This window comes from Natator depressus, chromosome 19 (genome assembly GCF_965152275.1).
Source record: "Natator depressus isolate rNatDep1 chromosome 19, rNatDep2.hap1, whole genome shotgun sequence".
Taxonomy (NCBI): Eukaryota; Metazoa; Chordata; order Testudines; family Cheloniidae; genus Natator; species Natator depressus.
Window position 1 is genome coordinate 7,120,974 of NC_134252.1, and position 20,380 is coordinate 7,141,353.

A 20,380-nucleotide genomic window follows, 5' to 3' on the forward strand; every position below is an offset into this window, starting at 1 on the left:
CGGACTGCACCAACCGGACCCAGGGAAAAGGGGGTGGGGGCAGGCGGCACTGGAGCCAGCCAGGCCACCCCAGGCGCTGGCCAGGGCACAAGGCAGAGCCCCTCTGCTCCGGAGTCAGGGCAGCTGCCCCCGGGGATTTGCTCCAGGTGGGACATCCCACCCCACCCCCCCTGCATCTCCCCCAGGTTTGCAGGAGTCCGTCCCCCCCCCACAAGCCGCCCAGCCCCCGCCCTGAAGTTGCTAAGCTCGTGCATTGTAGCCCTGCATGGAGCGGCGGTCGCATCAGCTGGGATGCAGCGCTCGGGCGGGCACTAGGCTGGAGCGCAAGGGGGGGAAAGCAGCGGCCGCCGCTTCTCCTTCTCGCTGGGCAGGTAGGAAGCAGCCCGCGCTCGGCTTTGCCATTTTGATCGTTGCAGGGGAAAAGTTGTTGCAGCCGGGGGGGCCGGAGGGGGGTGCAGGGAGCCGGACTGGGGGAGGATGTGGGGAGGGGGGGATGCAGAGGCAGGGAGCCGGGCTGGGGGAGGATGTGGGGGGGGGGGATGCAAAGGCAGGGAGCCGGGCTGGGGGAGGATGTGGGGGGGGGATGCAGAGGCAGGGAGCCGGGCTGGGGGAGGATGTGGGGGGGGGATGCAGAGGCAGGGAGCCGGGCTGGGGGAGGATGTGGGGGGGGGATGCAGAGGCAGGGAGCCGGGCTGGGGGAGGATGTGGGGGGGGGGATGCAGAGGCAGGGAGCCGGGCTGGGGGAGGATGTGGGGGGGGGGAGTTGTCCTGGTGGTTGGTCTCGCCCCCTTTCCTCGAGGGGGTCGCCAGCTCCTGCCGTGCTGGGGGTCTGGAGACAGGACAGGCGGGGGCCCCTGGGTCCCTTTAAAAGAAATCAAACGCTTTCGCCGTAGCTGCAGCGGCCAGTGGCTCTGCAGAGGGGGGTCCCCCCACCCCCATGGCGCAGGGGGTGGATTCCCCCCGCCCACCTCTCTGACCCCCAGCTTCGAGACCTCTCCAGCCTGTCCTCTCCCGGGGCCGGAGCCAGCGGTCCCGCTGGAAGTGCCTGCGATGGGGGGCGGAGGGGGGCTCAGGGCCGGGGGCGAGCCGCCTGCACTGCTGCGGCGGGACTCGGCTGTTCCCACGGGCGAAGCCCCCGTCCTGCCCCCGCCCTCCTCGGACGGCTCCTGTGCCCCCCCCCCGGCAGATCGACACTGACACCCCCCCCGCTCCGGGCTGCCGCGATGCCCGAGGCAGGATCTCCGGCGCTGAAGCGCCTCTTGCCCGCATGCTGGCGGCGGGGTTCCCTGTGTCTCCTCCGGGGGCTCGCCGAGCTCAGGCCCGCCTCCCCTGGCGGCTGTGCGCCCTGCTCCCGGGAGCCGCAGGGAAGCCGGCGCTCCAGGCCCGGGGTGGGGGAGTCGGAGGCTCCCCGGGCAGCAGGACCTGAGCGCCCTGCCCTAGCCCAGGGGGCTGCTCTGAGCTAGGGGGATCCTGCTGGGGCTGCCAGGCTCGGCTGTGCTGGCTGGAGCTGGGTCCCTCCTGCCCCTGCCGTCCTTGAATGCTGGGGGAGTGCCCCGGTTCCCTGGCTGCTGTGACCCCCAGCCCCCTTTCTGTGGGGGCAGGGTACCATGCTCGGCACCCTTCCTGCCCCGCCCCCGTGCCATGCCCTTCCCCGCTGGGCCAGCTCAGCCCATGCTGGGCCAGGTTCCTGGAAGCCGGCAGGGCAGCGGGGCTGTGCGCCCCTTGCTCCAGACACCACTGTTCCCTGTGTCGTGTGAACCAAGGCTTCATTGCTTAATGAGGGAGCAAATCGCCAGCCGGTGCCAATCCGGTTTGAGAGGAGCATGAAGCAGGGCGTCTGGGAGAGGGGGGGCGTTGGATAAAATACCTTGGAGAGCAGCCCAGCCCTCCTCTGCAGCAGGGCTTCCTGGGTGCCGGCATCCATCTGGCCTGCTCACTCCCCCCCCCCCCTTCGTTAAAGAGAATAACTGAGGCGATTCAATCTCTGGGTAGCCCCTGGTCCAAGCCTCGGCACCGCTTCTGCTTCGCCTGCCGCCTGGAAGTGCGTGTACGCGAGCGCCGTGCTCAGGAGCAGCCAGCTGGAGAGCCCAGGTGCCCCGTGTTACACTGGGCTCTGCCAGGCTCGTGTGGGGCAGCTGGCGGAGACAGGACAAGGAGCTCTCGGCAGATGAGTCTCCCGTGTAGTAGAAGAGGGGTTGGTGCCCCTGCCCCTGAGGATCTGGAGGCCCAGCTACTGCAGAACCAGCAGGGTAGGGGAAGGGCCTGAAGCCTAAATAATGGCCCGTCAAAGGGCTCTGTGGATGGAGACCCTCCCTCGGGAACTCAGAGGGATCTGCTCCCTGGATGAGTGATACTGAGTGAAGCGGTCTCCTCTGCTCAGAAACGGGACTGCATGAGTAACTTGGGGGTGGGCTTTTCAGGGATTAACCCTCACTTCATGCTCCCCTTCCATGGGATGCAGACGCAGTCTCATGCTGAGACCTGATCGACGTGTAGGTTGAGTTATTGTAACACGGGGCTGCCCTCAAAGACCACTGGGGGTGGAATGCCACGCCACACCTGGCCGAGGGTGCTGGCCATGGGCAGTATGTCACGCTGGGGTGGCTGACTGCACAATCTTCCTGCTTTGCCAGGCGAGGTGCTGCGATCTGTCTGTAAGGCCTGGGACGGCTTGGAGAATGGGCCCCTTTTTCCTGTGTGCTAATGCAATGGCGGAGCTGTGCTCTAATCACAGTCCCCGGGCTTGTGAGTTTGGGGCAGGGAGCTCTCAGTGAAGGCCCCTCTAGAATCGGACACCCTGTTGGCGGCTGGCTGTGTCACACCAACCCAAAGCCCAGCTGCTCAACAGAGCATTTTGCCTGACGGGCTGGGAGTGAAGCATGCTCTGAGCCGGTGCTAACCCATGGGGGGCCCTAAGCAGGAATATTTTTGCCTCCCCAATTCTAAAACAGGCAAGTTCTTAGAATAAAAAGTGAATCGGGGGCCCCCTTGAGCTGCTCGGGGCCCTAAGCAATTTCTTAAGCCAGCTCTGAGCATGCTGTCTGTGTAACTCTGGGGCCCAAGTCCATTACACCCAGGCTGCCATGGGGCTGGATTCAGGAATCTGGTGTCTGTGTGGCCAATGGATTATTGACCGTCCCTTTAAATTCTTATTTCCAGCGCCTGGATCTCCTGTCCCATCTCTGCTCTTCGGTGGGTGAGTCGAGGATTGACTCCGAGCATTTTCTGTCTTGTCTGTGGTGGGGATGGGTAGCTCAGGGAGGGGGTGTGGGGAGGTAGGCGTGTGCGCGTGAGGGGTGTATGTATGCATTAAAGATGTTTAAGTGAGGAAGGGGGTTTTTGCAAGAAAACTGCTTCTAGCAGAGTCTAAATCATCTTCCCAGGGCTGATTTCTGCAAGCCCCGGGCATCTCCCAGGGTGCTGCACGTTCCAGTGCTAGATCATTGCGTCCTACTGCTCATGCAGTGAGCAGTCTTCTTGTATACCTAACCCCCGGAGGTGCTTATTCACTGACTGCCTTGAAGGCCTCGTTCGCGGGTAGGCTATTCCCTGGGCCGGTGCTCAGGAGACGTGGCCGGGCAGCACAATGCAGGGGTGTGTTCTGAATGGCAGTTTGTTCTTGGCTGGAGGTGACGAGGCTGGGCGTACATGTGCTGAGCAGCGACAGGGCCGTCTAATGTAAAGAGCGTGAGCTGATCCCTGCTCGGAGCAGACGGGCTGGGAGACTGGACAGGAGGGACTCTGGCAGAGAAGTGGGAGCACAAAACAGCCATGGGGAGGATCCGGTGGTTGGCCGGAGTATAAATGGGCTAGCGTTTGGCAGGGTGTCTCAGGGAATTAGGCACCCAGATGCCTTTGCAGTTCGGTGGAAGTCTGATTCCTAGGTGCCTTGAAAAATTCCAGCTGGAGCGGGCTCTGTTGTCTGCCCAGTAGGTTGTTCTGTTGAGCCGCACTGGGGTTAGGTGCAGAAAGCTCGCAGGTGCAGGCAGGGAGGAGTCCAGGAAGGTGCTGAAGTCCCAAGCAAAGCACCAGAACCGGAAAAGGTTCTGTGGAAATCTGCCAGACTCGTCTCTTCGCTCTCCCTCCAAACAGAAGCTGGGAACAGGGCAGCCGCATGGGCAGGCTGAGCCTCTGGTCTGGGCTGGAGGCTGCTGAGCATTTGAGCCTTCTGGGTTCTCGCTTTGCTCAGCCCACTGCAGCTGTGGGAGGGTTGCAGAGCTGATGGAAAATCCTGACATTTTGGTGTCTGTGCAGTCAGTTAAAGCTGCTCTTTAGCGTTTGCTTCGCACAGGGCAGGGAGAGGGGAGTCGTGCGCTGAGAACCCGCTGGGATTCCTGATCCTCCCAGAGCACTGGGAGGCTAGGTGCTCTTGTGCCGAGAACTGGGTTCTATTCCCAGCTCTGCTGTTCAGCCAAGCCAGCCATCCTCTGTGTGTGTCTCTTCCCTCCTCTACAAAACAGGGGTGGTAACACTGCCTCATCTCCTAGGAGGGGGCTGAGGCTGACATCTCGGACGGATGTGCATCCTTATCGGCCCCCTCTCAGGAGCTGTTAGCAGAGGCCCACACATGCGTTTTGCTTGCTGAGACCCGTCTCTCTGTGTGTGCCTGGTGTCTGCCCCTGCTCTGGGAATTGGCACTACCATGAGAGGCAATGAGGCTGCGGGACATGGCAGTGGAGGTTGAGGTGGGGCCGGAGGAGAGTGTGGAGCATAAAACTGACGTTGGAAGAGCCTACGGGATGGCAGAGCAGGATCTGCAGGCAAACAGGAGCTGGCTTTGCTGGGATACAAACCAGCCTGCCTTGGAACTGGTTCCCCTTTGCCCTCCCTGGATAGTGAAGCGCTTGACGTCTGTTATCTCGCTATTCCCCTTCCTACCCCTACAGCACAGCCACTGCTTGTGTTTCCCCTCCACAAACGGGAACCTGTCTTCGGCCCTCCCACCTCCCCTTTGAACCCTCAGGGCAGCTCGTTGGCATCTTCCGGCCTGGCCTCCCTTGGGTGGATGGGGAAAGGTGGCTGACCCCAGTCTGCAGAACCTGAAGCCGCAGCAATCCCCTTCCCCTGACTAATGCCTGCCTGCCTCAATCTGTGGGGTTAGATTCCTGGGACTCCAGCGCCAGGCGGAGGCTGTAAAGCATCGTTTAAATATTGATAAGAAGGCAGGCAAAGCCGCTCTTCCTGCATCTCTGCCAGGCTCTGCGTTTCCGTCCTTCGCTTTGTCAGTGCGCAGAGCTGAAAATAAACCTTCTCTCGAAAGGGAGCTGACCCAGTTCTGCTAAAGCTTCAGACAGGAGAACTCCCATCCCAAGCAGAGCTCTGTCCACACGGGCCAGGTCTCCCCAGCCCAACGGGGTATTTAGCATCTGTTCTAACTGTGGCCTAATGAGTTTTCACCCAACGGGTCCCAAGCCTTGTAGGCTGAGGCTCCAGCTTTGGGAGCGTTCTCCAGCAGTGCCGGTGAGGACTGCAGCAGTGTGAATGGACCAATGGCATCAGTGTTCCTAAAATTGCTGGGCTTTTTCACATTGTCGTTCTAATCTCCAAAGCATGGGATTTCCATTGGGTAGGTTCTGGTGGGAGCATGTTTTGTGTTCGGCGAAAAAGCCAGACACCTGCAACATCCGTAAGACGTAAAGGTTGAGTGAGCTTTAAAGACAACTGTTCATCTGATCCTATAAAAAAGGAAACAAAAAGGCCCCAGTATGCCATGCTCTGCAGTTGATGGGCAGATCGCCTCATTAATAGTGAAGGGTGGAGAGGAAACCAGCAAGGTGTGGCAAAACATCAGGCATGTGTGCAGATGACCGTTATTTAGGAACCTAGAGAAGATGATCCTCAAGAAAAGTCCAGAGGGACCTAACCAAGCGAGGGGCATGGACCGCCCCATGGAAAATGAAATTCACTGTTGGCAAACGCAACCGCGCGTGTTGGAAAGAATAGTATGAATGTACGTCGTGCTGTCTTCTAAATTAACCGACACAGACCCTGCACATCTCTGTGCATGGTGTAATGAGAACCTCCGCTCTCTGTCGTGTAGTGCCAGTGAAAAAGGCAAACAATGGTCAGCTGTATAAGGAATAGGATAGAAAAGAACATGGGATAATGAGCAAATCAGTTATTTTAAATGGGCCATAAATCCTCATGCTTCTTGGCACAATCCAACCCCTAACTGACATCTGGTTATGAACAGCAGGGCCATCAGTTAACCACATGCCTCCAGCACTGGAATCTGAATGATGGGCCTTTGGTTCAGAAATATTCAGAAAGAGATCAAAGGGCAGCTCCTCCGGTGGGGGAGAGTATTAACGGAGAGAGGCCTGAGCACAGAACCAGAAACCAGGAGTTTTTCCTGCCTCTGATATTGATTCCCTTTGTAGCTTTCGGCCAATATGGAACAGGCTTTGAATGCTGGAGTAAGCCTCTGGCAAAGGAGATGATCCTGTTGCCAAGGGGCTGGACTGGGAATTGGAGGCTTGGTTCTGTTCCTAGCTGTGCCACCAATTTGTTTTGCAACCTTGGGGAAGTTCCTTAACCTCTTGGTGCATCAGTTTCCCATCTATCAAAGGAGGGCAGTCCCTGCCTCACAAGGATGCCTGAGGGTTAGCGAGCTGACTCTGTGACGCACGCTGGAGAGGAGGTGCGTGTGTGCACAAGCAAGTGTGAGCCGTGCTGGCACTAGAACAAGTAGTGGATGGTGATTGTGGTGTCACATACCCAGGCCGGTACAAGGAAGGCAAGAGCTAGTTCTCACTTGTCCTTCAGGAACTGGAATGATGGAACCTCCTATTGGAGTGGTTCCTTTCTGCACGCAGAGTTGGAGTTCTTTGTTCTGAACTGAGGACGGCTCAGGGGCTGGGGGTCTCTGTCCTTGTCCTGCAGTAGTCCCTCGCTTCAGTCACCCCACCCAAGGGGCCTTGAGATCTTCAAGCTTAGGTCAGCTCCTGTTCTTCCCCAGCTGGATTATTGATCCCTCTTTATCCAGGAGTGACACCTGGCTAGTGCTGCACTATACGGGAAGCTGCACTGTTGAGAGCTGCTTAAAAATAAATGAACTGAAAGCGTCATAACGATAGTAAACATGGCTTTAACTGTTGGGAAGCTGCCATCTGGACAGTCAATGTGGGTCAAGGCATAAATCTTATCTCCCTGTTGAAATGAATGGGGAAGCGGAGAATTGGAAGGTTGTTGTGAATTTAGAAAGAAATAAGACTTCATCTCTTAACAACTTGGCAGTTCTCTGAATTCCTCCCCCTCCCCCAACTTATTCCCCTGGCAGCTCCATTTCCTAGGTATTGTTAGTCCTGCCTCAATGCAGGGAGGAAGGACTGGATTGCCTCTTCCAGCGCTGTCTGGTTTATTTCTGGTGGGTGATCCAAGCTGAAGTTTGAGTCAAATGGCAAGCTCCCGTTGAGACCCCAGCCCATGTCACTTCACGATGACACTGAACCAGTGACAGGTGTGCCTGAAAACTCTTTAAATTCCCTTTCTCCCTGTATGTTCTTGGCTGAAGAGCTACCAAATATTCAGTGAGTTGTGAGCATTCCTCTCAAATTCAGCAAAGTGCATCGCAACCCTGGTCCTCCTGCATTGTGAGGACTGGCCCCGCACCCCATGCCCCTAAACTGTATCTCTCTGGATCATGTGATGGAGATCCCTGCCCTGGGTTGGCTTGCAGAAACCCAAAGAGTGTCCCACCCTGATGCATGGGAGGGGGTGCAAGGAGGGAAGGGGGGAAATGTGAGGGGCTGGCTCTGGTGGTGCTGAAAGCATCTCTAAATTGTGATAATTAAGTGGGAAAAGGAGATCTGTGGTGCCAGATTCTGAATGGAGGAAATTCCTGTGGTAAGAGATCCCTGCATGGATTCTGAATGAGATGCACCCATGCTCCTGGCCTGAATTCATGCTGCAGGGAGCATCTCCTGCTCTGGGTCCGTAAAGAATCTCTGTCCTGGAGTCTCTTATCTTGGGGGCCATCCTGGATTATTTTTGCTTTGCAAGAACCAGTCCCTCTTAAAGTAAGGGGCAAACAATGAGAGAGACCATCCAAGCCTCTGCTCTGCAGGACATGGTCTTTCTTCCTTCCCTGTCCCCGCAGGTCTGCCTGGGCTTGTTTCCACCACCTTATGTACAGGTATACGGGCCTCTCCTCTATCACTGCATCCCAGCTCAGTCATCTGGGCGATGACTCTCTGGGCTTTCCAGTCTGCTGAGTGCATGGAGCTTCGTGTCTCCTGCTTGCTCTGTGTCTCTGGCAAACAGCTCCGGCATCCTCCTTCATTACTTCCTAATTGAACAAGTGGCTCATTGAGCTGGACATTCGTGGCGCCGTGGAGAGACGACGTGGGCACTCTGAATGGAGGGAGCAAGGTTAGAGAAGCCAAGCAGGCAGGAGCTGACGTGGCTGGCTGGCCCACTGGCTCCCATGCTGGCGACTGTTCAGATCACACACCTAGACGCGCTGCCCCAAAGATTCACGTTAAATTAAATGTACGCAAAACTAACTAGGAAAAATAACTCTTTTCTCTAACCAATTAATAGGCCCCAATCTCCCCACCCCCTCTCTCATCCACCATGGAGTCACTGGGGCTTCTGTGGGGAGGCAGAGGACTGCCTGCGTGGAGCTCCTTATACGATTCTCCTCATGCCCTTGGGCCCTGATCCTGCAAACACTTCTGGCCAGATTTTTCCAGTGCTCAACTCCCATTGTTCTCAGCACTGTGGCACTCACGGGAGTAGTCCTGACGTTCAGTGGGACTGTGTGTGTGAATAAAGCTACCCACCTGCTTGAAGTGGCTGCAGAATTCAGCTCAGCCCAGCAATTGCTTCCTTTACAACCCATGTATACAGCATAGCCCCGCAGATCCCCGCCCAAGTGATGCTTTATCTCTCCTGGGGCTGCTTTTATTTTTTTATTTTTTAAAGACAAACCCTTTTAGTGATTGCAAAATGTAAAAAGCATGTTCAAACCCCCTCTGCACTGCGCTGGGCAAACCCCGTATTGCGGGAAAGCCGCCCAACCATACACAGTTGAGGTCTGCAGGACAGAGCCAGTCTTAACTGCATCCTTGATATCATTTTCCTTGTGCAGCTGTGCTTGAATGGCACATTGTGCAGCCATCGCTGCTAGAAACAGGCGGAGAGGGGAAATGAATATGCTCAGAAAAGCCTTTTCTCCCTGTCTCCCCCCCCCTAAAGGAAAGGACTGGGTTTTTTTTCCCTCTGACAGATTCTAGTTTTAAATCCTTGAATCCAACTGGGGTGGGAGGAACACTGCACATGTATTCTATGCTCTTTTCAGGTAGAATTTGTCAGACTGACACCCCCCCAGTATTAATATGACAGTAACGCCAGGAAACCCAGACTGAGATTAGGGCTCTATAGTGCTAGGTGCTGTACAAACACCTAGTGAGACAGTCCCTTACACTGTACTAGTTACAGTGTAACTAGACAAGGAGAGGCTGGGAAACAAGCGCAGTGATTAACCAAGGTCATGCAGCAGAGCCAGGAACAGAACTGAGGTCTCCTAGCTGCCACACGAGCACCTTATCTGCTAGGCCACCTGGAGAACACTGGCAACCTCTCGCACAGAGCTGCTGCTGGCTCCGATTGTATTCCGGTCATGCTCTTGTGGGAGGACAGACCAATGTAACCAAACTGGCAAAATGTGACTGTAAACATCAATATTTAACTGAGCACTTGTAATAATCTGAAACCGGGACGAAAAAGCTCATCCACGTTGGGCTAATATTAAAGCCTTTTAACTAAGTCGCTGATTTGGCATTTTAAAAAAACCTCTGCTCACCTTCCCCCAGAGAGTGACTCCGGTCACCTCTTTGTGAGGAAGGAGGTGGCCCATGAGGAGTCATGCTGTGATGGATTTGATAGTCACCACATTCCCCTTGGTGACATCTGCAAGGGCCTGTTCTTCCAAACAGCTGAGACCCAGAAGTGGGCTCACCCACAGAGTGGGACATCTTTGCTTCAAAGTGAGTCTGATCTCACGTGCCTTGCCCACCTGGACCCCCTGGGAGTCATGAGCACCCAAGAAATTAAGACTCGGGCTTCTTTCACTTAGGGCTGCCTCCCTGGCGTCTGTCAGTCACAGGGTGGAGAGGCGATAAATGGGACCAACATCCTCCTTTTAACAACTTTGGGTTCAACTTTCCAACCCCTGGTCCTTGAATGGCGCCAGTTGACGTTGCTACTAGGCAAATCAAAACACTGACTCATGCATTTGCTTCCCTTCAAGGTTAATGGTTTTGTTGCGTTTAAAACTCTGGTTCTGTTTTCCTCCAATCTAACCTTACACCCAATTAGCTTTGCTTAGAAATCTGTCTGCTCCCTGCCTGGCTCTCCTCTGGAGAGTCTAATTTTAATAAGATACGCCAGGGTGTCTTTTATGGCCAAAACAATGCTGTCTTGACAGCGAGTAGCACTTAGTCTATGGTTCTGTGTCTAACAGCCGCCACGGCTCACTGACATCAGACTATAATACGTACTCTGTTGGCTCGTTGCTTCCTTCAAGACTCCTCCGTGGAAAGGACGCATGGTCGTCTCCTCTCCAGAGGATGCTCTCTGTTCTTTGGTTCCTCTTCATCTGCCTACCTTGCTGGTAGAACTGAAATTCCTTGCTGGGAAATGGGCCGGGGGGGCACTCTGTTTCCTTGGATTGGTTCCGTAACACCTGACTTAGGTGTGGCTTGTCAGGAATTTCCTAAAGAGCCCAACCGAGTGGAGATCCTCTGTGAGGAGGCGGAGAGGTGCAGCCAGAGGGAAATGCACCGACCTGATCTCCCCTTTCACGTCCAGTCTGGGTTATAAATGCTAACACTCTGTGTTTCCCCAGCACCTTTCATGGGGCAATCTCAACACACTGCACAGCCGGGGGGAGCCTCCCAGATCAGTCAGTATCACCCTCATTTTGCAGAAGCTTTGAATAAATGACTTGCCCAACCACTTACGGTAAATTGGCTGCAGACCTGAGAAGAGAACCCAGTGTCCGTGAGCGTCAGCCAGGTGCCCACCCCATCCCTCGCATTGAAAAGACTCTGTATCCCCAGAGCTACCTGAGTGCTGTGACTGGTCCTGCTGCCTGTGCCCAGATGTCAGGGGCTCGGAATGGTTGATTGCACCCCGGCACTGGGAAGGAAAAGGGCTAAATTTAAGGGTAATTACAAGAGGCTGCTTAAGTTTCCAGTGAGGAGAATAAAAGGCTCTGGCTACAGAGAATGGACAGAAAAGGTCCAGTGGGAGGTAACGAATCCAAGTGTTTCTGTCGCACTAACCGAGGAATCGCTCACTACACAGCAAATGGCACTTGCTTCCTTTGATCCTTGGTGCAGTGTTAATGTCTCAGCTTCCTTGTGCCAGCTCTGCGCTAGTTTTAATCGCTGCTCCCCAGAAGCGTTGGTCTGTTCTCTGCAGCAGTCTCGGGATGTTGCGCTCTGTTCTTAGAAGCTCCTAGTCAAGCTGGAAGGCGGGGGGGGGAGTAATGGGGATTTGGAGAAGAGCAACAAAAACGATTGAGGGGCTGGCTAATGGGGCTAGAATTCAAGGAGCCGAAGAGGGCTAGCATACCCAAGTGACCGGGGCGTGGGTGAGGGAATCATTTTGGGTGGCTCCAGGCTGTTTTCATCCTTATCCCCTATGACATGTAGGCTGAATGCCAAGGAGGTGGGAGCGCGTGGGTCCCTAGCAGAGATCAGGGTCTTGAGCCTCTTTCTTTGTGGGAATTTTCCCTTACTCCACAGGCCCTGCTCTCCAGGCGCGCTCAGCGGTTGGGGTCTGGACTCCCCCTTTCTGGGATTGGCAGCCTTCTCCGAGCAGAGCTTGTACCTCCTAAGCAGGGTTGATCTGTTTACAGGGCTTTGGAGAGTGACAGTGGCCATGATTAATTACTTGGAAATCCCTGCGCTGCCCAGCCCCTCGCTGGTCCCTCTTGCACAGCGGGCAGGGGGATGGCAAATGGCACATGAGCATCCCTGCTGGCTCACCAGACGCAGGCCTAAAGGCAAGTGTTTAATGGGGAGGGGAAAGGGAATTAATTCAATGGCCTTCTGCCCTGTGATCTCATGTCTCTGACTCCCTGGTGCCCGCAGAACCCTGCTTCTTGGGCTTGGCTGTGCAGATTTGATTGTTAATAGGCTGCCAATTAATATTCAGACGAGGGGGTGGAATGATCATGGGGTTGCTGCTGCCGATTTGCTCTGGAGCTATGTTACGCCTGTGCTTGGCCTCTAATGACTGTCCTTACCCAGCGCTCCTCTCCTCCTGGCGCCCACAGAACTGGGCTTATTTGTATTGCCGTGTAGTGCCTGGAGCCGCAGCGGCTACAAGGATGCTTGTGAGGCTGACTTGGAATTGCTCAGGGGAGCGAATTCCCGGGATGGGGCCCATGGAGCAAGCGAGGGGCTAAAGCCACTGCAGGGATAGGCACTAGCAGGCTGTCTCGTCTTAGGCATGATGGTTTAGGGCTTGTCCCCATGGCAGGGTTAGCTCGCGTGTTGCCCCAAACTTGACCCCCCCCACCCCCAGAAATCTCTAGCTCCAATTAAGTGGTGCTTTAAGCTCAAGCCAGCCGGCCCGTCAGGGGGTGGGCCGAAGCTTGAGTGCGGCTTTGGTGAGTGGTGCAGTGGGGGGACCCAGCTACAGGCTACGAACTCCAGGTAGTAGCCCTGGGCCGTGCGGTGCGGCCTCTGTCTCTGAGCTGGGCCGAGTGGTGCGATGGAGCGAAAGGGTGCAGTCAACACCAGCCCCGTGTGTCTGCCCAGCCAGGCTAGGACGGACCAGCGCTGAGGACTGTATTGGTTTTCTCGTGGAGATGGGGCTGAGCTGTGTCCCTCCGCTGCAGTGCCAGTGGCTAATGTTTGCACGGTCTCTTCCTTAGTGTAGACAGGACCTGAGAGTCCTAAAGCCAGGGCCCCCCTGATGTGTGGTTTCGGAGAAGGCACTGTCCCCACTAGGTTATTCAGAGCGCTAAATGCTACCCCCCCCTCCAAACTGGACCCAGCAGCCAGGGCAGCAATTGGCGCTTCGCCACTGGGCATTGACAGCCGCTCCTCTCTCTTGGCAGCTGCATCGTGCACCAGCTCCAGCTTCGGGGTGAGCTTTGGGGGCAGCCATCTGGAGGGTGTGTGGCAGGGAAGGGGGGTCTAGAGAGCGTGGGGGGACCGTTGGTGAGGGCTGCACTGAAGAGACAGAATCTCACCCTTCTGGCCGCCTTTAGGTGAGGTGCCATGGGCCGGCTCTGCCTCCAATGGGGCCAGCCCTTTGGGTGAAAGGCAGGAGATGCCCTCGGTGGTCTGGGCTGAGAGGTATGGAAAGGATCATTTCCCCCTCCCCTGTGCATCAGCGCTTCTCCAATCTTCCCCCTGCCCTCCTGGTGTTTAGACCAGCCCAGCAAAATCTCTGCCTTAGCTACTTGCAACTTTGAGAGTTGCTTATAATTCGAGTTGCCCGTCCCGCTGCCCCATTCTCTCTGCTCAGCCCCGGGAACGCCTGGTGTGAAAGGCGGCCACATAGACGCCTCACCTTCTTCCTAAAGCGCCTCAGCCCGGGGCCTAGTAATAAATCAAGGATGATTCATGCTCCTCCCACCTCCGTGCAGAAACCTCCCCCAGCAGCAGCTGCTCGAGCTGAGCAAACGCTTTCTCTTTTCTGCAGTGGAGCCGATGAGGGAACCTGGCAGCATCCACGGGCCTGTGGTGGGTCGTTGTGGGATGACTGCTCGGTGCGCTGGCTACTGCAGGTGCAGCTTTCATGACTGGGAAGGAGACGGACAGTGTCTCCAGGGCTGCCTAGGGGGATGGGAGCTTTCTGACTCCATGTGGCAGTGAGGTCTAAATGGGCTCAGCGGGGTCGTTTTCTGCCATGGCTGTGTTGGGGGGCATGGGTCCGACTCAGGCAATATTCCTTCAGGTACAGTCATATTTGAGTGAATCCTGGCTTGCTATATCTAGCCCCAAAACACTGTAGAGCCCCACTGTGCTAGGCGCTGTACAAAACCAGAACGCTGCGCAGGACGCTAACCAGCTCCTGGGTGGGGCAGTATCTGAGTGGCACGGCTAGTGCGAGCGCTGTGCGGGGCTGGTTTAGTGGAGGGAGTTGTAGCATTTAAGGTCAGAAGAGACCATTCTATCATCTGGACTGACCTCCTGTAGAAAAGGGCAGGGCATTTCACCCAGTATGTCCAGTATTGAGTCCCCGATGGGTGCTCATAGCTGGGGAAGGAGCTGAGCTACCCACCCATGAAGGGTGCTGGTAGTTGGGAGAGGGACTGACCAGATCTGCCTCTCATCTCTTTGGCTCCTGGGGCCCAGATTAAGGCTGTGAAGTGACCATGGGGAAGCAGAATAGCAAACTGCGTCCAGAGATGCTCCAGGACCTGCGGGAGAACACTGAGTTCTCGGATCTGGAGCTGCAGGAGTGGTACAAGGGCTTCCTCAAGGACTGTCCCACCGGCATCCTGAACGTGGAGGAGTTCAAGAAGATCTATGCCAACTTCTTCCCCTACGGCGACGCCTCCAAGTTTGCCGAACACGTCTTCCGTACCTTCGACACCAACGGGGACGGCACGATCGACTTCCGAGAGTTCATCATCGCCCTGAGCGTCACCTCCCGGGGCAAACTGGAGCAGAAGCTCATGTGGGCCTTCAGCATGTATGACCTGGATGGTAACGGCTATATCAGCCGGGAGGAGATGCTGGAGATCGTGCAGGTAACACAACCCCCCTTCCCCAATTCCCTCTCCCCTTGGCCGTGTGGCTTCCTTGTGCCTGGGCTTCGGCTGGATGAGCTTGCAGTATTGCCCTGCCTACGAGCCTGATCCAAAGCCCATTGCAGTCAAGGGAAAGACGCCCCTTGATGTCAATGGGCTTTGGATCAGGGACTCAGCTAGCTGAGACCCAGGCATCCACGTAGGCCCCTTGCACTAGGACACGCCCCATAGGGAATAATCCTGCATTCTGCCCAGGGAGATGGGACTAGCTTGAACGGGGCCAGTCCTCCAGAGCCATGCACCCTGACTAGTCATTCGCCCCAGCTCAGAAGGGTGAGTGTATCTCCTCCACCCTGCCGTGGTGTCAGCAACCAGCCAGGGTGCAGTCCAGCTGGGAATTGGATCAGATAGGTTCTGTTTGTCCCAGGGGCTAGCACTGCTTAGGGGGCTAATGCAGGCATGTATCTATCAGCCATGGGGATGCAGGGACCAGGTGGGATTCAGTGGCTGGAGGATAATGACATTTGGGAGGATGGAGGGGTGGGGGCTGGATTTTGTAAGGAGGAGCAGATTCCCTTCACAGGCTTGTCTTCTCAGGGAATGGTGGGGTGCGTACGTGCATGCTTTAACAAGGGCAGGGCTGGGCTCCACAAGGCATATCCTGAAAAAGCTTGTGTTTCCTGATCTCCTTCGTTGGTCTGCCAGCCCCCTCCTCAGCCTGTGTCCCAGCCTCTCTCCTCTGAGCAGTGATGCTGAGCGGGGCAAGAGCAGACCGAAGGGTTGAATTTAATGGGGGTTAGAGGGTGGGGGATGGTGAGCCGGACAGATTAGCAGAGGGCAGAGTGTGAGGTGACTGCCCGTCACGGGTCTCTTGCCTGGCTCTGAGGAGCAGCCTTCTGGCAGGGCTGGGAGAAGGTCACGCTGTCCAGCCCCCCAAGCCGTGCCCTCTGCAGGTGGAGACTGCTCAAAGTCTCCCTTCTCTGGTGAAAAGCTAGGATGCTGCCTGTCAGTGGCATCCGCTTTCCACAGAAACAAAGAGTGTTGCAACCAAAGCAAGGGACCGGCCTCTCACCCAAACTGGTCTCTGCTGCTTTAGGTCCTGGGCGAAGGGATTTAAACTCTGCCCTAGGAGCGCAGGAGTTGGTACGTTGACAGCGAAAACTCCCGTGCCTGTGAGGGAACCGTGGCTTTGAATCCAGGGTCGAAGCTAATGGCTGACTCCGTTTTCCCACTGAGATGCAGGAAGGATCAAGCTGGTCTTGGCAGGGCTTAATGCACTCGCTGCCACGAGCCAGGTGGGAGCGCGGCAGGACGCAGGAGCCCAGGACACTCATTGCTCGGGGGGCTGGGGAGAAGTGAAGCATCTGAAAGCCAGAGCCCTTTATACTGAGTCTCTCCTCTGCAAATCAAATCCTTGCAGGGCCCAAGGCAAGGAGTAACTGGAACGGGGGAGCAGGGACAGAAGTGGGCTTCTTGGCTAGGGGATTTGGCATTCGGGAGCCCCAGTGCATATGTCTCTAGGGGAGAGAGGAGACCCAGTTGTGCTCCACTGTCTGAGCATAGGAGACCTGACATGAGGGGCTGGGGTACCCTGTGCACGAACCACTGCAGGGGGGTATAGTTGGCGGTCTTGTCCCAATGTCAGATGGACACAGAGATCTGTTCAGAGGGGCACTGTCTGTCTGCTTCCCATCATCCTAGGAGCAGCCCTGGGCGGGTCTGCCCTTTCCAACAGCAGGAGCCATTAGCTTGCCCACCTGTGCTGGGTAACCCAGCCTGGGACATGGGGACGCTGCCCCTCATGTGAGCCAAGGTCCCGCAGGGAACTAGCAGGAGTCCTCCCTAGCTCCTCTCTGCCCTCTGCGGGTGATAGTTGGTTAGCGCAAGGTGTTTTCACCGTAAATCGAGCTGCTGGGGGCAGCCCCCTCCACTCTTCACAAGTGCAGCCAGGCGCGAACTACAGCTGCCCTGCTAGGAAACAGACTGGCAGTTGGGCCCCATTCACCAGATCATCCCAGTGTCCATCTGTGGCCTTGTACGAGGGGCCGCTTCTGATGTGGGACGTCCTGATTGGCTGGGGGTGCAAGCTCCCATCTGTGTTGTAAACAGGAGAAAAGAGCAACTCCCCTGAAGAGCCACGCCAGGGCTGTAACACATGCCCTCTGCAGAGCACGCCATGACCAGGTGTCCAAAGGGCAGCCAGGGATGGCCCTGGGGGAGAGGGAGAGACGGGCTGAGTTAGTCTAGGCTCGGTGGCATGGGGGGGGGCATGGGGAGCGGAGGGTGTGTTCGCCAGCACATCACCACCCTTGTCCTAGGGCTGGGTCAGCTTTGGAATTAACCACACAGCCCCGGCACTCTGAATCTTAGTTACAGATGCCTTCCTGGAGCAGCCGGGCCCCGCCGGAGGAAGTGACCCAGTAGCTATTACACTGATCTTGTTTAATCAAGTCTGCTCCATTGTATTTCCCTGCTGATGTGCTGGGAGTTGATGCGGCTAACAGGCTTATTCCACTGGGGTTTTTTTTTTTTAAATGACGCTTATTCTCCAATGTAAAACCAAAACCTGTTTGCAAAGGCAGGCGCACAAGCCCTCTCTGCCTCAGCTCCGTGTCTTCTAGGTGGCTTTTGCAGCTACTCCACCTGGGTCTCACCCGCAGCACCCACGGCCCTTACAGGTTTGAGTCGTCAGAGGTCACGACTCCCCGTCTGTCCTCTTCTCCCTCCCCTAGGCCATCTACAAAATGGTTTCCTCGGTGATGAAGATGCCTGAGGATGAATCAACTCCAGAGAAGAGAACGGAAAAAATCTTCCGACAGATGGATACTAATAATGATGGTAAATGAGAGGAGACGGAGGGAGATTAAGGAAAGGTCTCATTGCTAAATCCAGGGGTCTTAGGATCAGAGACATGCAAACTGATTAAATGCATCATTTTCGTTTAGCCGGGGGGGGTGGGGGGGTGGGAAATCACAGCATTGGGGGGGGGGGGGGGAAAGAGACTGACAGGGCTGCTCTCCTGTGGCCGTGCCATGATATAGCAAGGGCTGCTGTGGGCCTAGGGCCCTGGGTCCTTGGAGGGGCTAAGCCCAAGGCCAGCAGGCTTGATTGTGTTTAAAGCAAAACCAAGAGTGGCATCGGAAAGTGCCCCCCCCCACGCACACCCACAGTTCCTGGGCCCTGCAGTTAAGGCTGGAGGCTATTTGGACAGGTGGCCCAGTGGTTAGGGCACCAGGGTGCAGCTGGGGAGATGTGGGGGCAATGCTCTGCTTTGCCACTGATTCCATCACCCGGGGAAAGTCCCTTAATCTCTCTGTGCCTCAGTTGCCCAATGGGGATAATAGCCATGCCCTGCCTCATGGGGGGGGCGTGAAGACAAAGACCGTAAGGAGAAATACAGCAGCCCGCTCCTGGCCCCTGGGCTCAGTCTGTCCAACTTTCCACTGCCAAGCCAGCCCAGGCGGGAGAGAACAGGGCATGGGAAGATGTCTGGTGTCCACCATCTGGGGCTGTTGTCCCCTTAATCGCGGTCAGTCCAGTAAACTCTGCCCTAGGCGAGGCACTGCTGTAGGAACAGCAGCTGCACCCTCAGCATCCTCACTGCTCTGGGGGCACGGGTCCCGTTCCCAGCCACCAGGAGAATTATTTCACACGGTAGGGACCTGAGCAGCCCCTTCCCGGACAGTCTCCCCTCCCGCAGTGCGCCCCATAGCTATAGAGCTGCAGTAGAGAGAGGGCAATTACGCTAAGTCATGCTTTCTTGACTCCGGGGTTGCATCCCGCCCCCCTGTATTGCTAGGTTGTGGAGGGGGCTGGTCCTGGTCTGGAAAGGGGCAAGCTGACCCAGCTGTGGACACACCAGGCCCTTTCTTCTCTCCTTTCCCCAGGCAAACTCTCTCTGGAAGAGTTCATCAAAGGTGCCAAAAGCGACCCCTCGATCGTGCGGCTGCTGCAGTGCGACCCCAGCAGCGCCTCGCAGTTCTGAGCCCTCCCGAGGGGAGTGGGGGATGGGACCCATCCTCTCCCGAGAGCACTGCCAAGACACCTGACCTCACAAAATCCCCGGCTCCGCCACGGAGGCCAGCTTCCCATAATCCTCTGAGTGAACGGACATGGTCCCATGAAACGACAGCACGGCCACTGTTTTCTCAACTCATCCACTCTGCTTCCCTCACGCCGAGTCCGTAGCCACGGCCTCGGGAACGTTCAGCTGGTTCTGGGGCTCCCGGGGCGGGTGGGAGGCGGACAGAACAGGACCTAGCTGGAAACCACTTTCACGCCGCCTGTGGGCTGGAGCACAGGGCCAGGCTCAGCATTGTCCTCCGGGGGGGGGGCCCTGGTCTCCCTGCTCAGGGTCTCTGCCTTGTGAGGTTGCACAATGCAGCCGCAGCTGGGGCTTTCCATCGCTGTATGGGAAGTGGCAGCAGGGAGAGAGAAATAGCTGCCCCTCCTTTAAGCTCTGCTCCTCCACAGGGGGAAGGGGGAGCTGCTAATCTCAGCCCACAACCCATCGGCTGCACTAGCCACCTGTGATACCCCAAAGGGGGTGTGTGTCTAAGCTCACCGTCTCCCCTCCCCCCAGCAGGGACACAGGCAGATGCTCTTACTCCTTCACTGCCCCCCAACTGCCAGCCCTGCAAAATGGGAGGGATGCAGCTGCTGCAGGGCCAGCATGTAGCCGTAACAAAGGGCCACTTCCCTGGCTGGGTCAGGCTGCGCTCCAGGCTGCCTATGCGGGTTTCCCATGAGGACTGACTGGTGCTTTGGGGGGCATGACCCCTAGGCCCACTCGTAGGGGAGCAGAGGGGGCCTGCGCCCTCCCTTCTTGAGATGGTTGCCATAGGTGAAGCTAGAGGGAATAGGCTGGTGTCTCTGCAGCTAGTGGAGACTGGGGGGTGGGATCCTTGGGCTAGGTCTGTAGGAGGCTCCTCCTAGGAGCAGGAATAGAGCTAGGTATTTCCCCATGCAGCTCGGGAGAGGCTATCCAGACCGAACACTTCCCTCTCTTCTAGCTTCTGCCAGGATTTTCCATGGAGTCAGCCCCAAAAGCTTAGCAGCGAGGCCAGAGCAAGCCAAGCCCCCGGCTTCTGCCAACCCAGGTGCACAGCAGGGGCCAGGGACTTTCTTCAGGCCGCTGTTTAAAGACAGGCCAGTCAAGAGCGCACACGCCAGGCGAACGCGAGCCCAGCCCTGGGGCCACACACAAGCTAAAGTCGGGGGCTCCTGGAAGAAGCTTGAGGGGGAAAAGGTCAGTCAGCAAGGGGAGGGGCTCTGGCTGCACCCCCAGAGGCTGAAGGGGGCGGGGGGAGTAATCAGCCTGCACAGGGGACTTGCCCTCACAGCTGGTGTCTGAAGGGGAGTTAAGCAAAATTAGTTCTCAACACAGCTGGGAGTGCCAAAGCCCAGCTGGGGGCCGGGGGGGGGGGGGGAAGGTGCCAGAATGGGGCCATGGCAAAGCCTCTCTTACTGAGTCAGAAGTTGGACTTCCTGCCCTCTCCCCCACGTGGCCGTGTAGAGTAGGACGCCACCCCTGACAGTGTCCTGGTGGAAGGGGATGTGCCCATCTCTACAGCCTGCCCCAGCTGGAAGGCAGGGGCTGAGTAAGGCCCAGGGGGAGGAGAGACAGTGGTAGCAGTCTCAGCCCTTGGGCTGCCCCCCCCC

At 56.7% G+C, this 20,380-nt stretch overlaps 1 protein-coding gene across 4 annotated transcripts; it reads left to right on the forward strand.

The window, feature by feature from the left end:
• The first annotated feature begins 255 nt into the window (after positions 1-255).
• On the forward strand, positions 256-20,000 carry HPCA (hippocalcin). Of its 4 annotated transcripts, none has more exons than XM_074934244.1 (5): positions 257-371; positions 3,160-3,192; positions 14,322-14,719; positions 17,452-17,557; positions 18,607-20,000. In XM_074934244.1, the coding sequence occupies exons 3-5, from the start codon at positions 14,342-14,344 to the stop codon at positions 18,702-18,704; spliced, it is 582 nt and encodes a 193-aa protein (XP_074790345.1). In that variant the 5' UTR covers positions 257-371; positions 3,160-3,192; positions 14,322-14,341; the 3' UTR covers positions 18,705-20,000. The 4 variants fall into 4 exon arrangements, with proteins under 4 accessions (XP_074790348.1, XP_074790345.1, XP_074790344.1 ...); XM_074934243.1 differs by having other exon boundaries at positions 259-371; positions 3,160-3,196; XM_074934247.1 differs by lacking the exon at positions 3,160-3,192 and having other exon boundaries at positions 256-371.
• Positions 20,001-20,380: the final 380 nt, after the last annotated feature.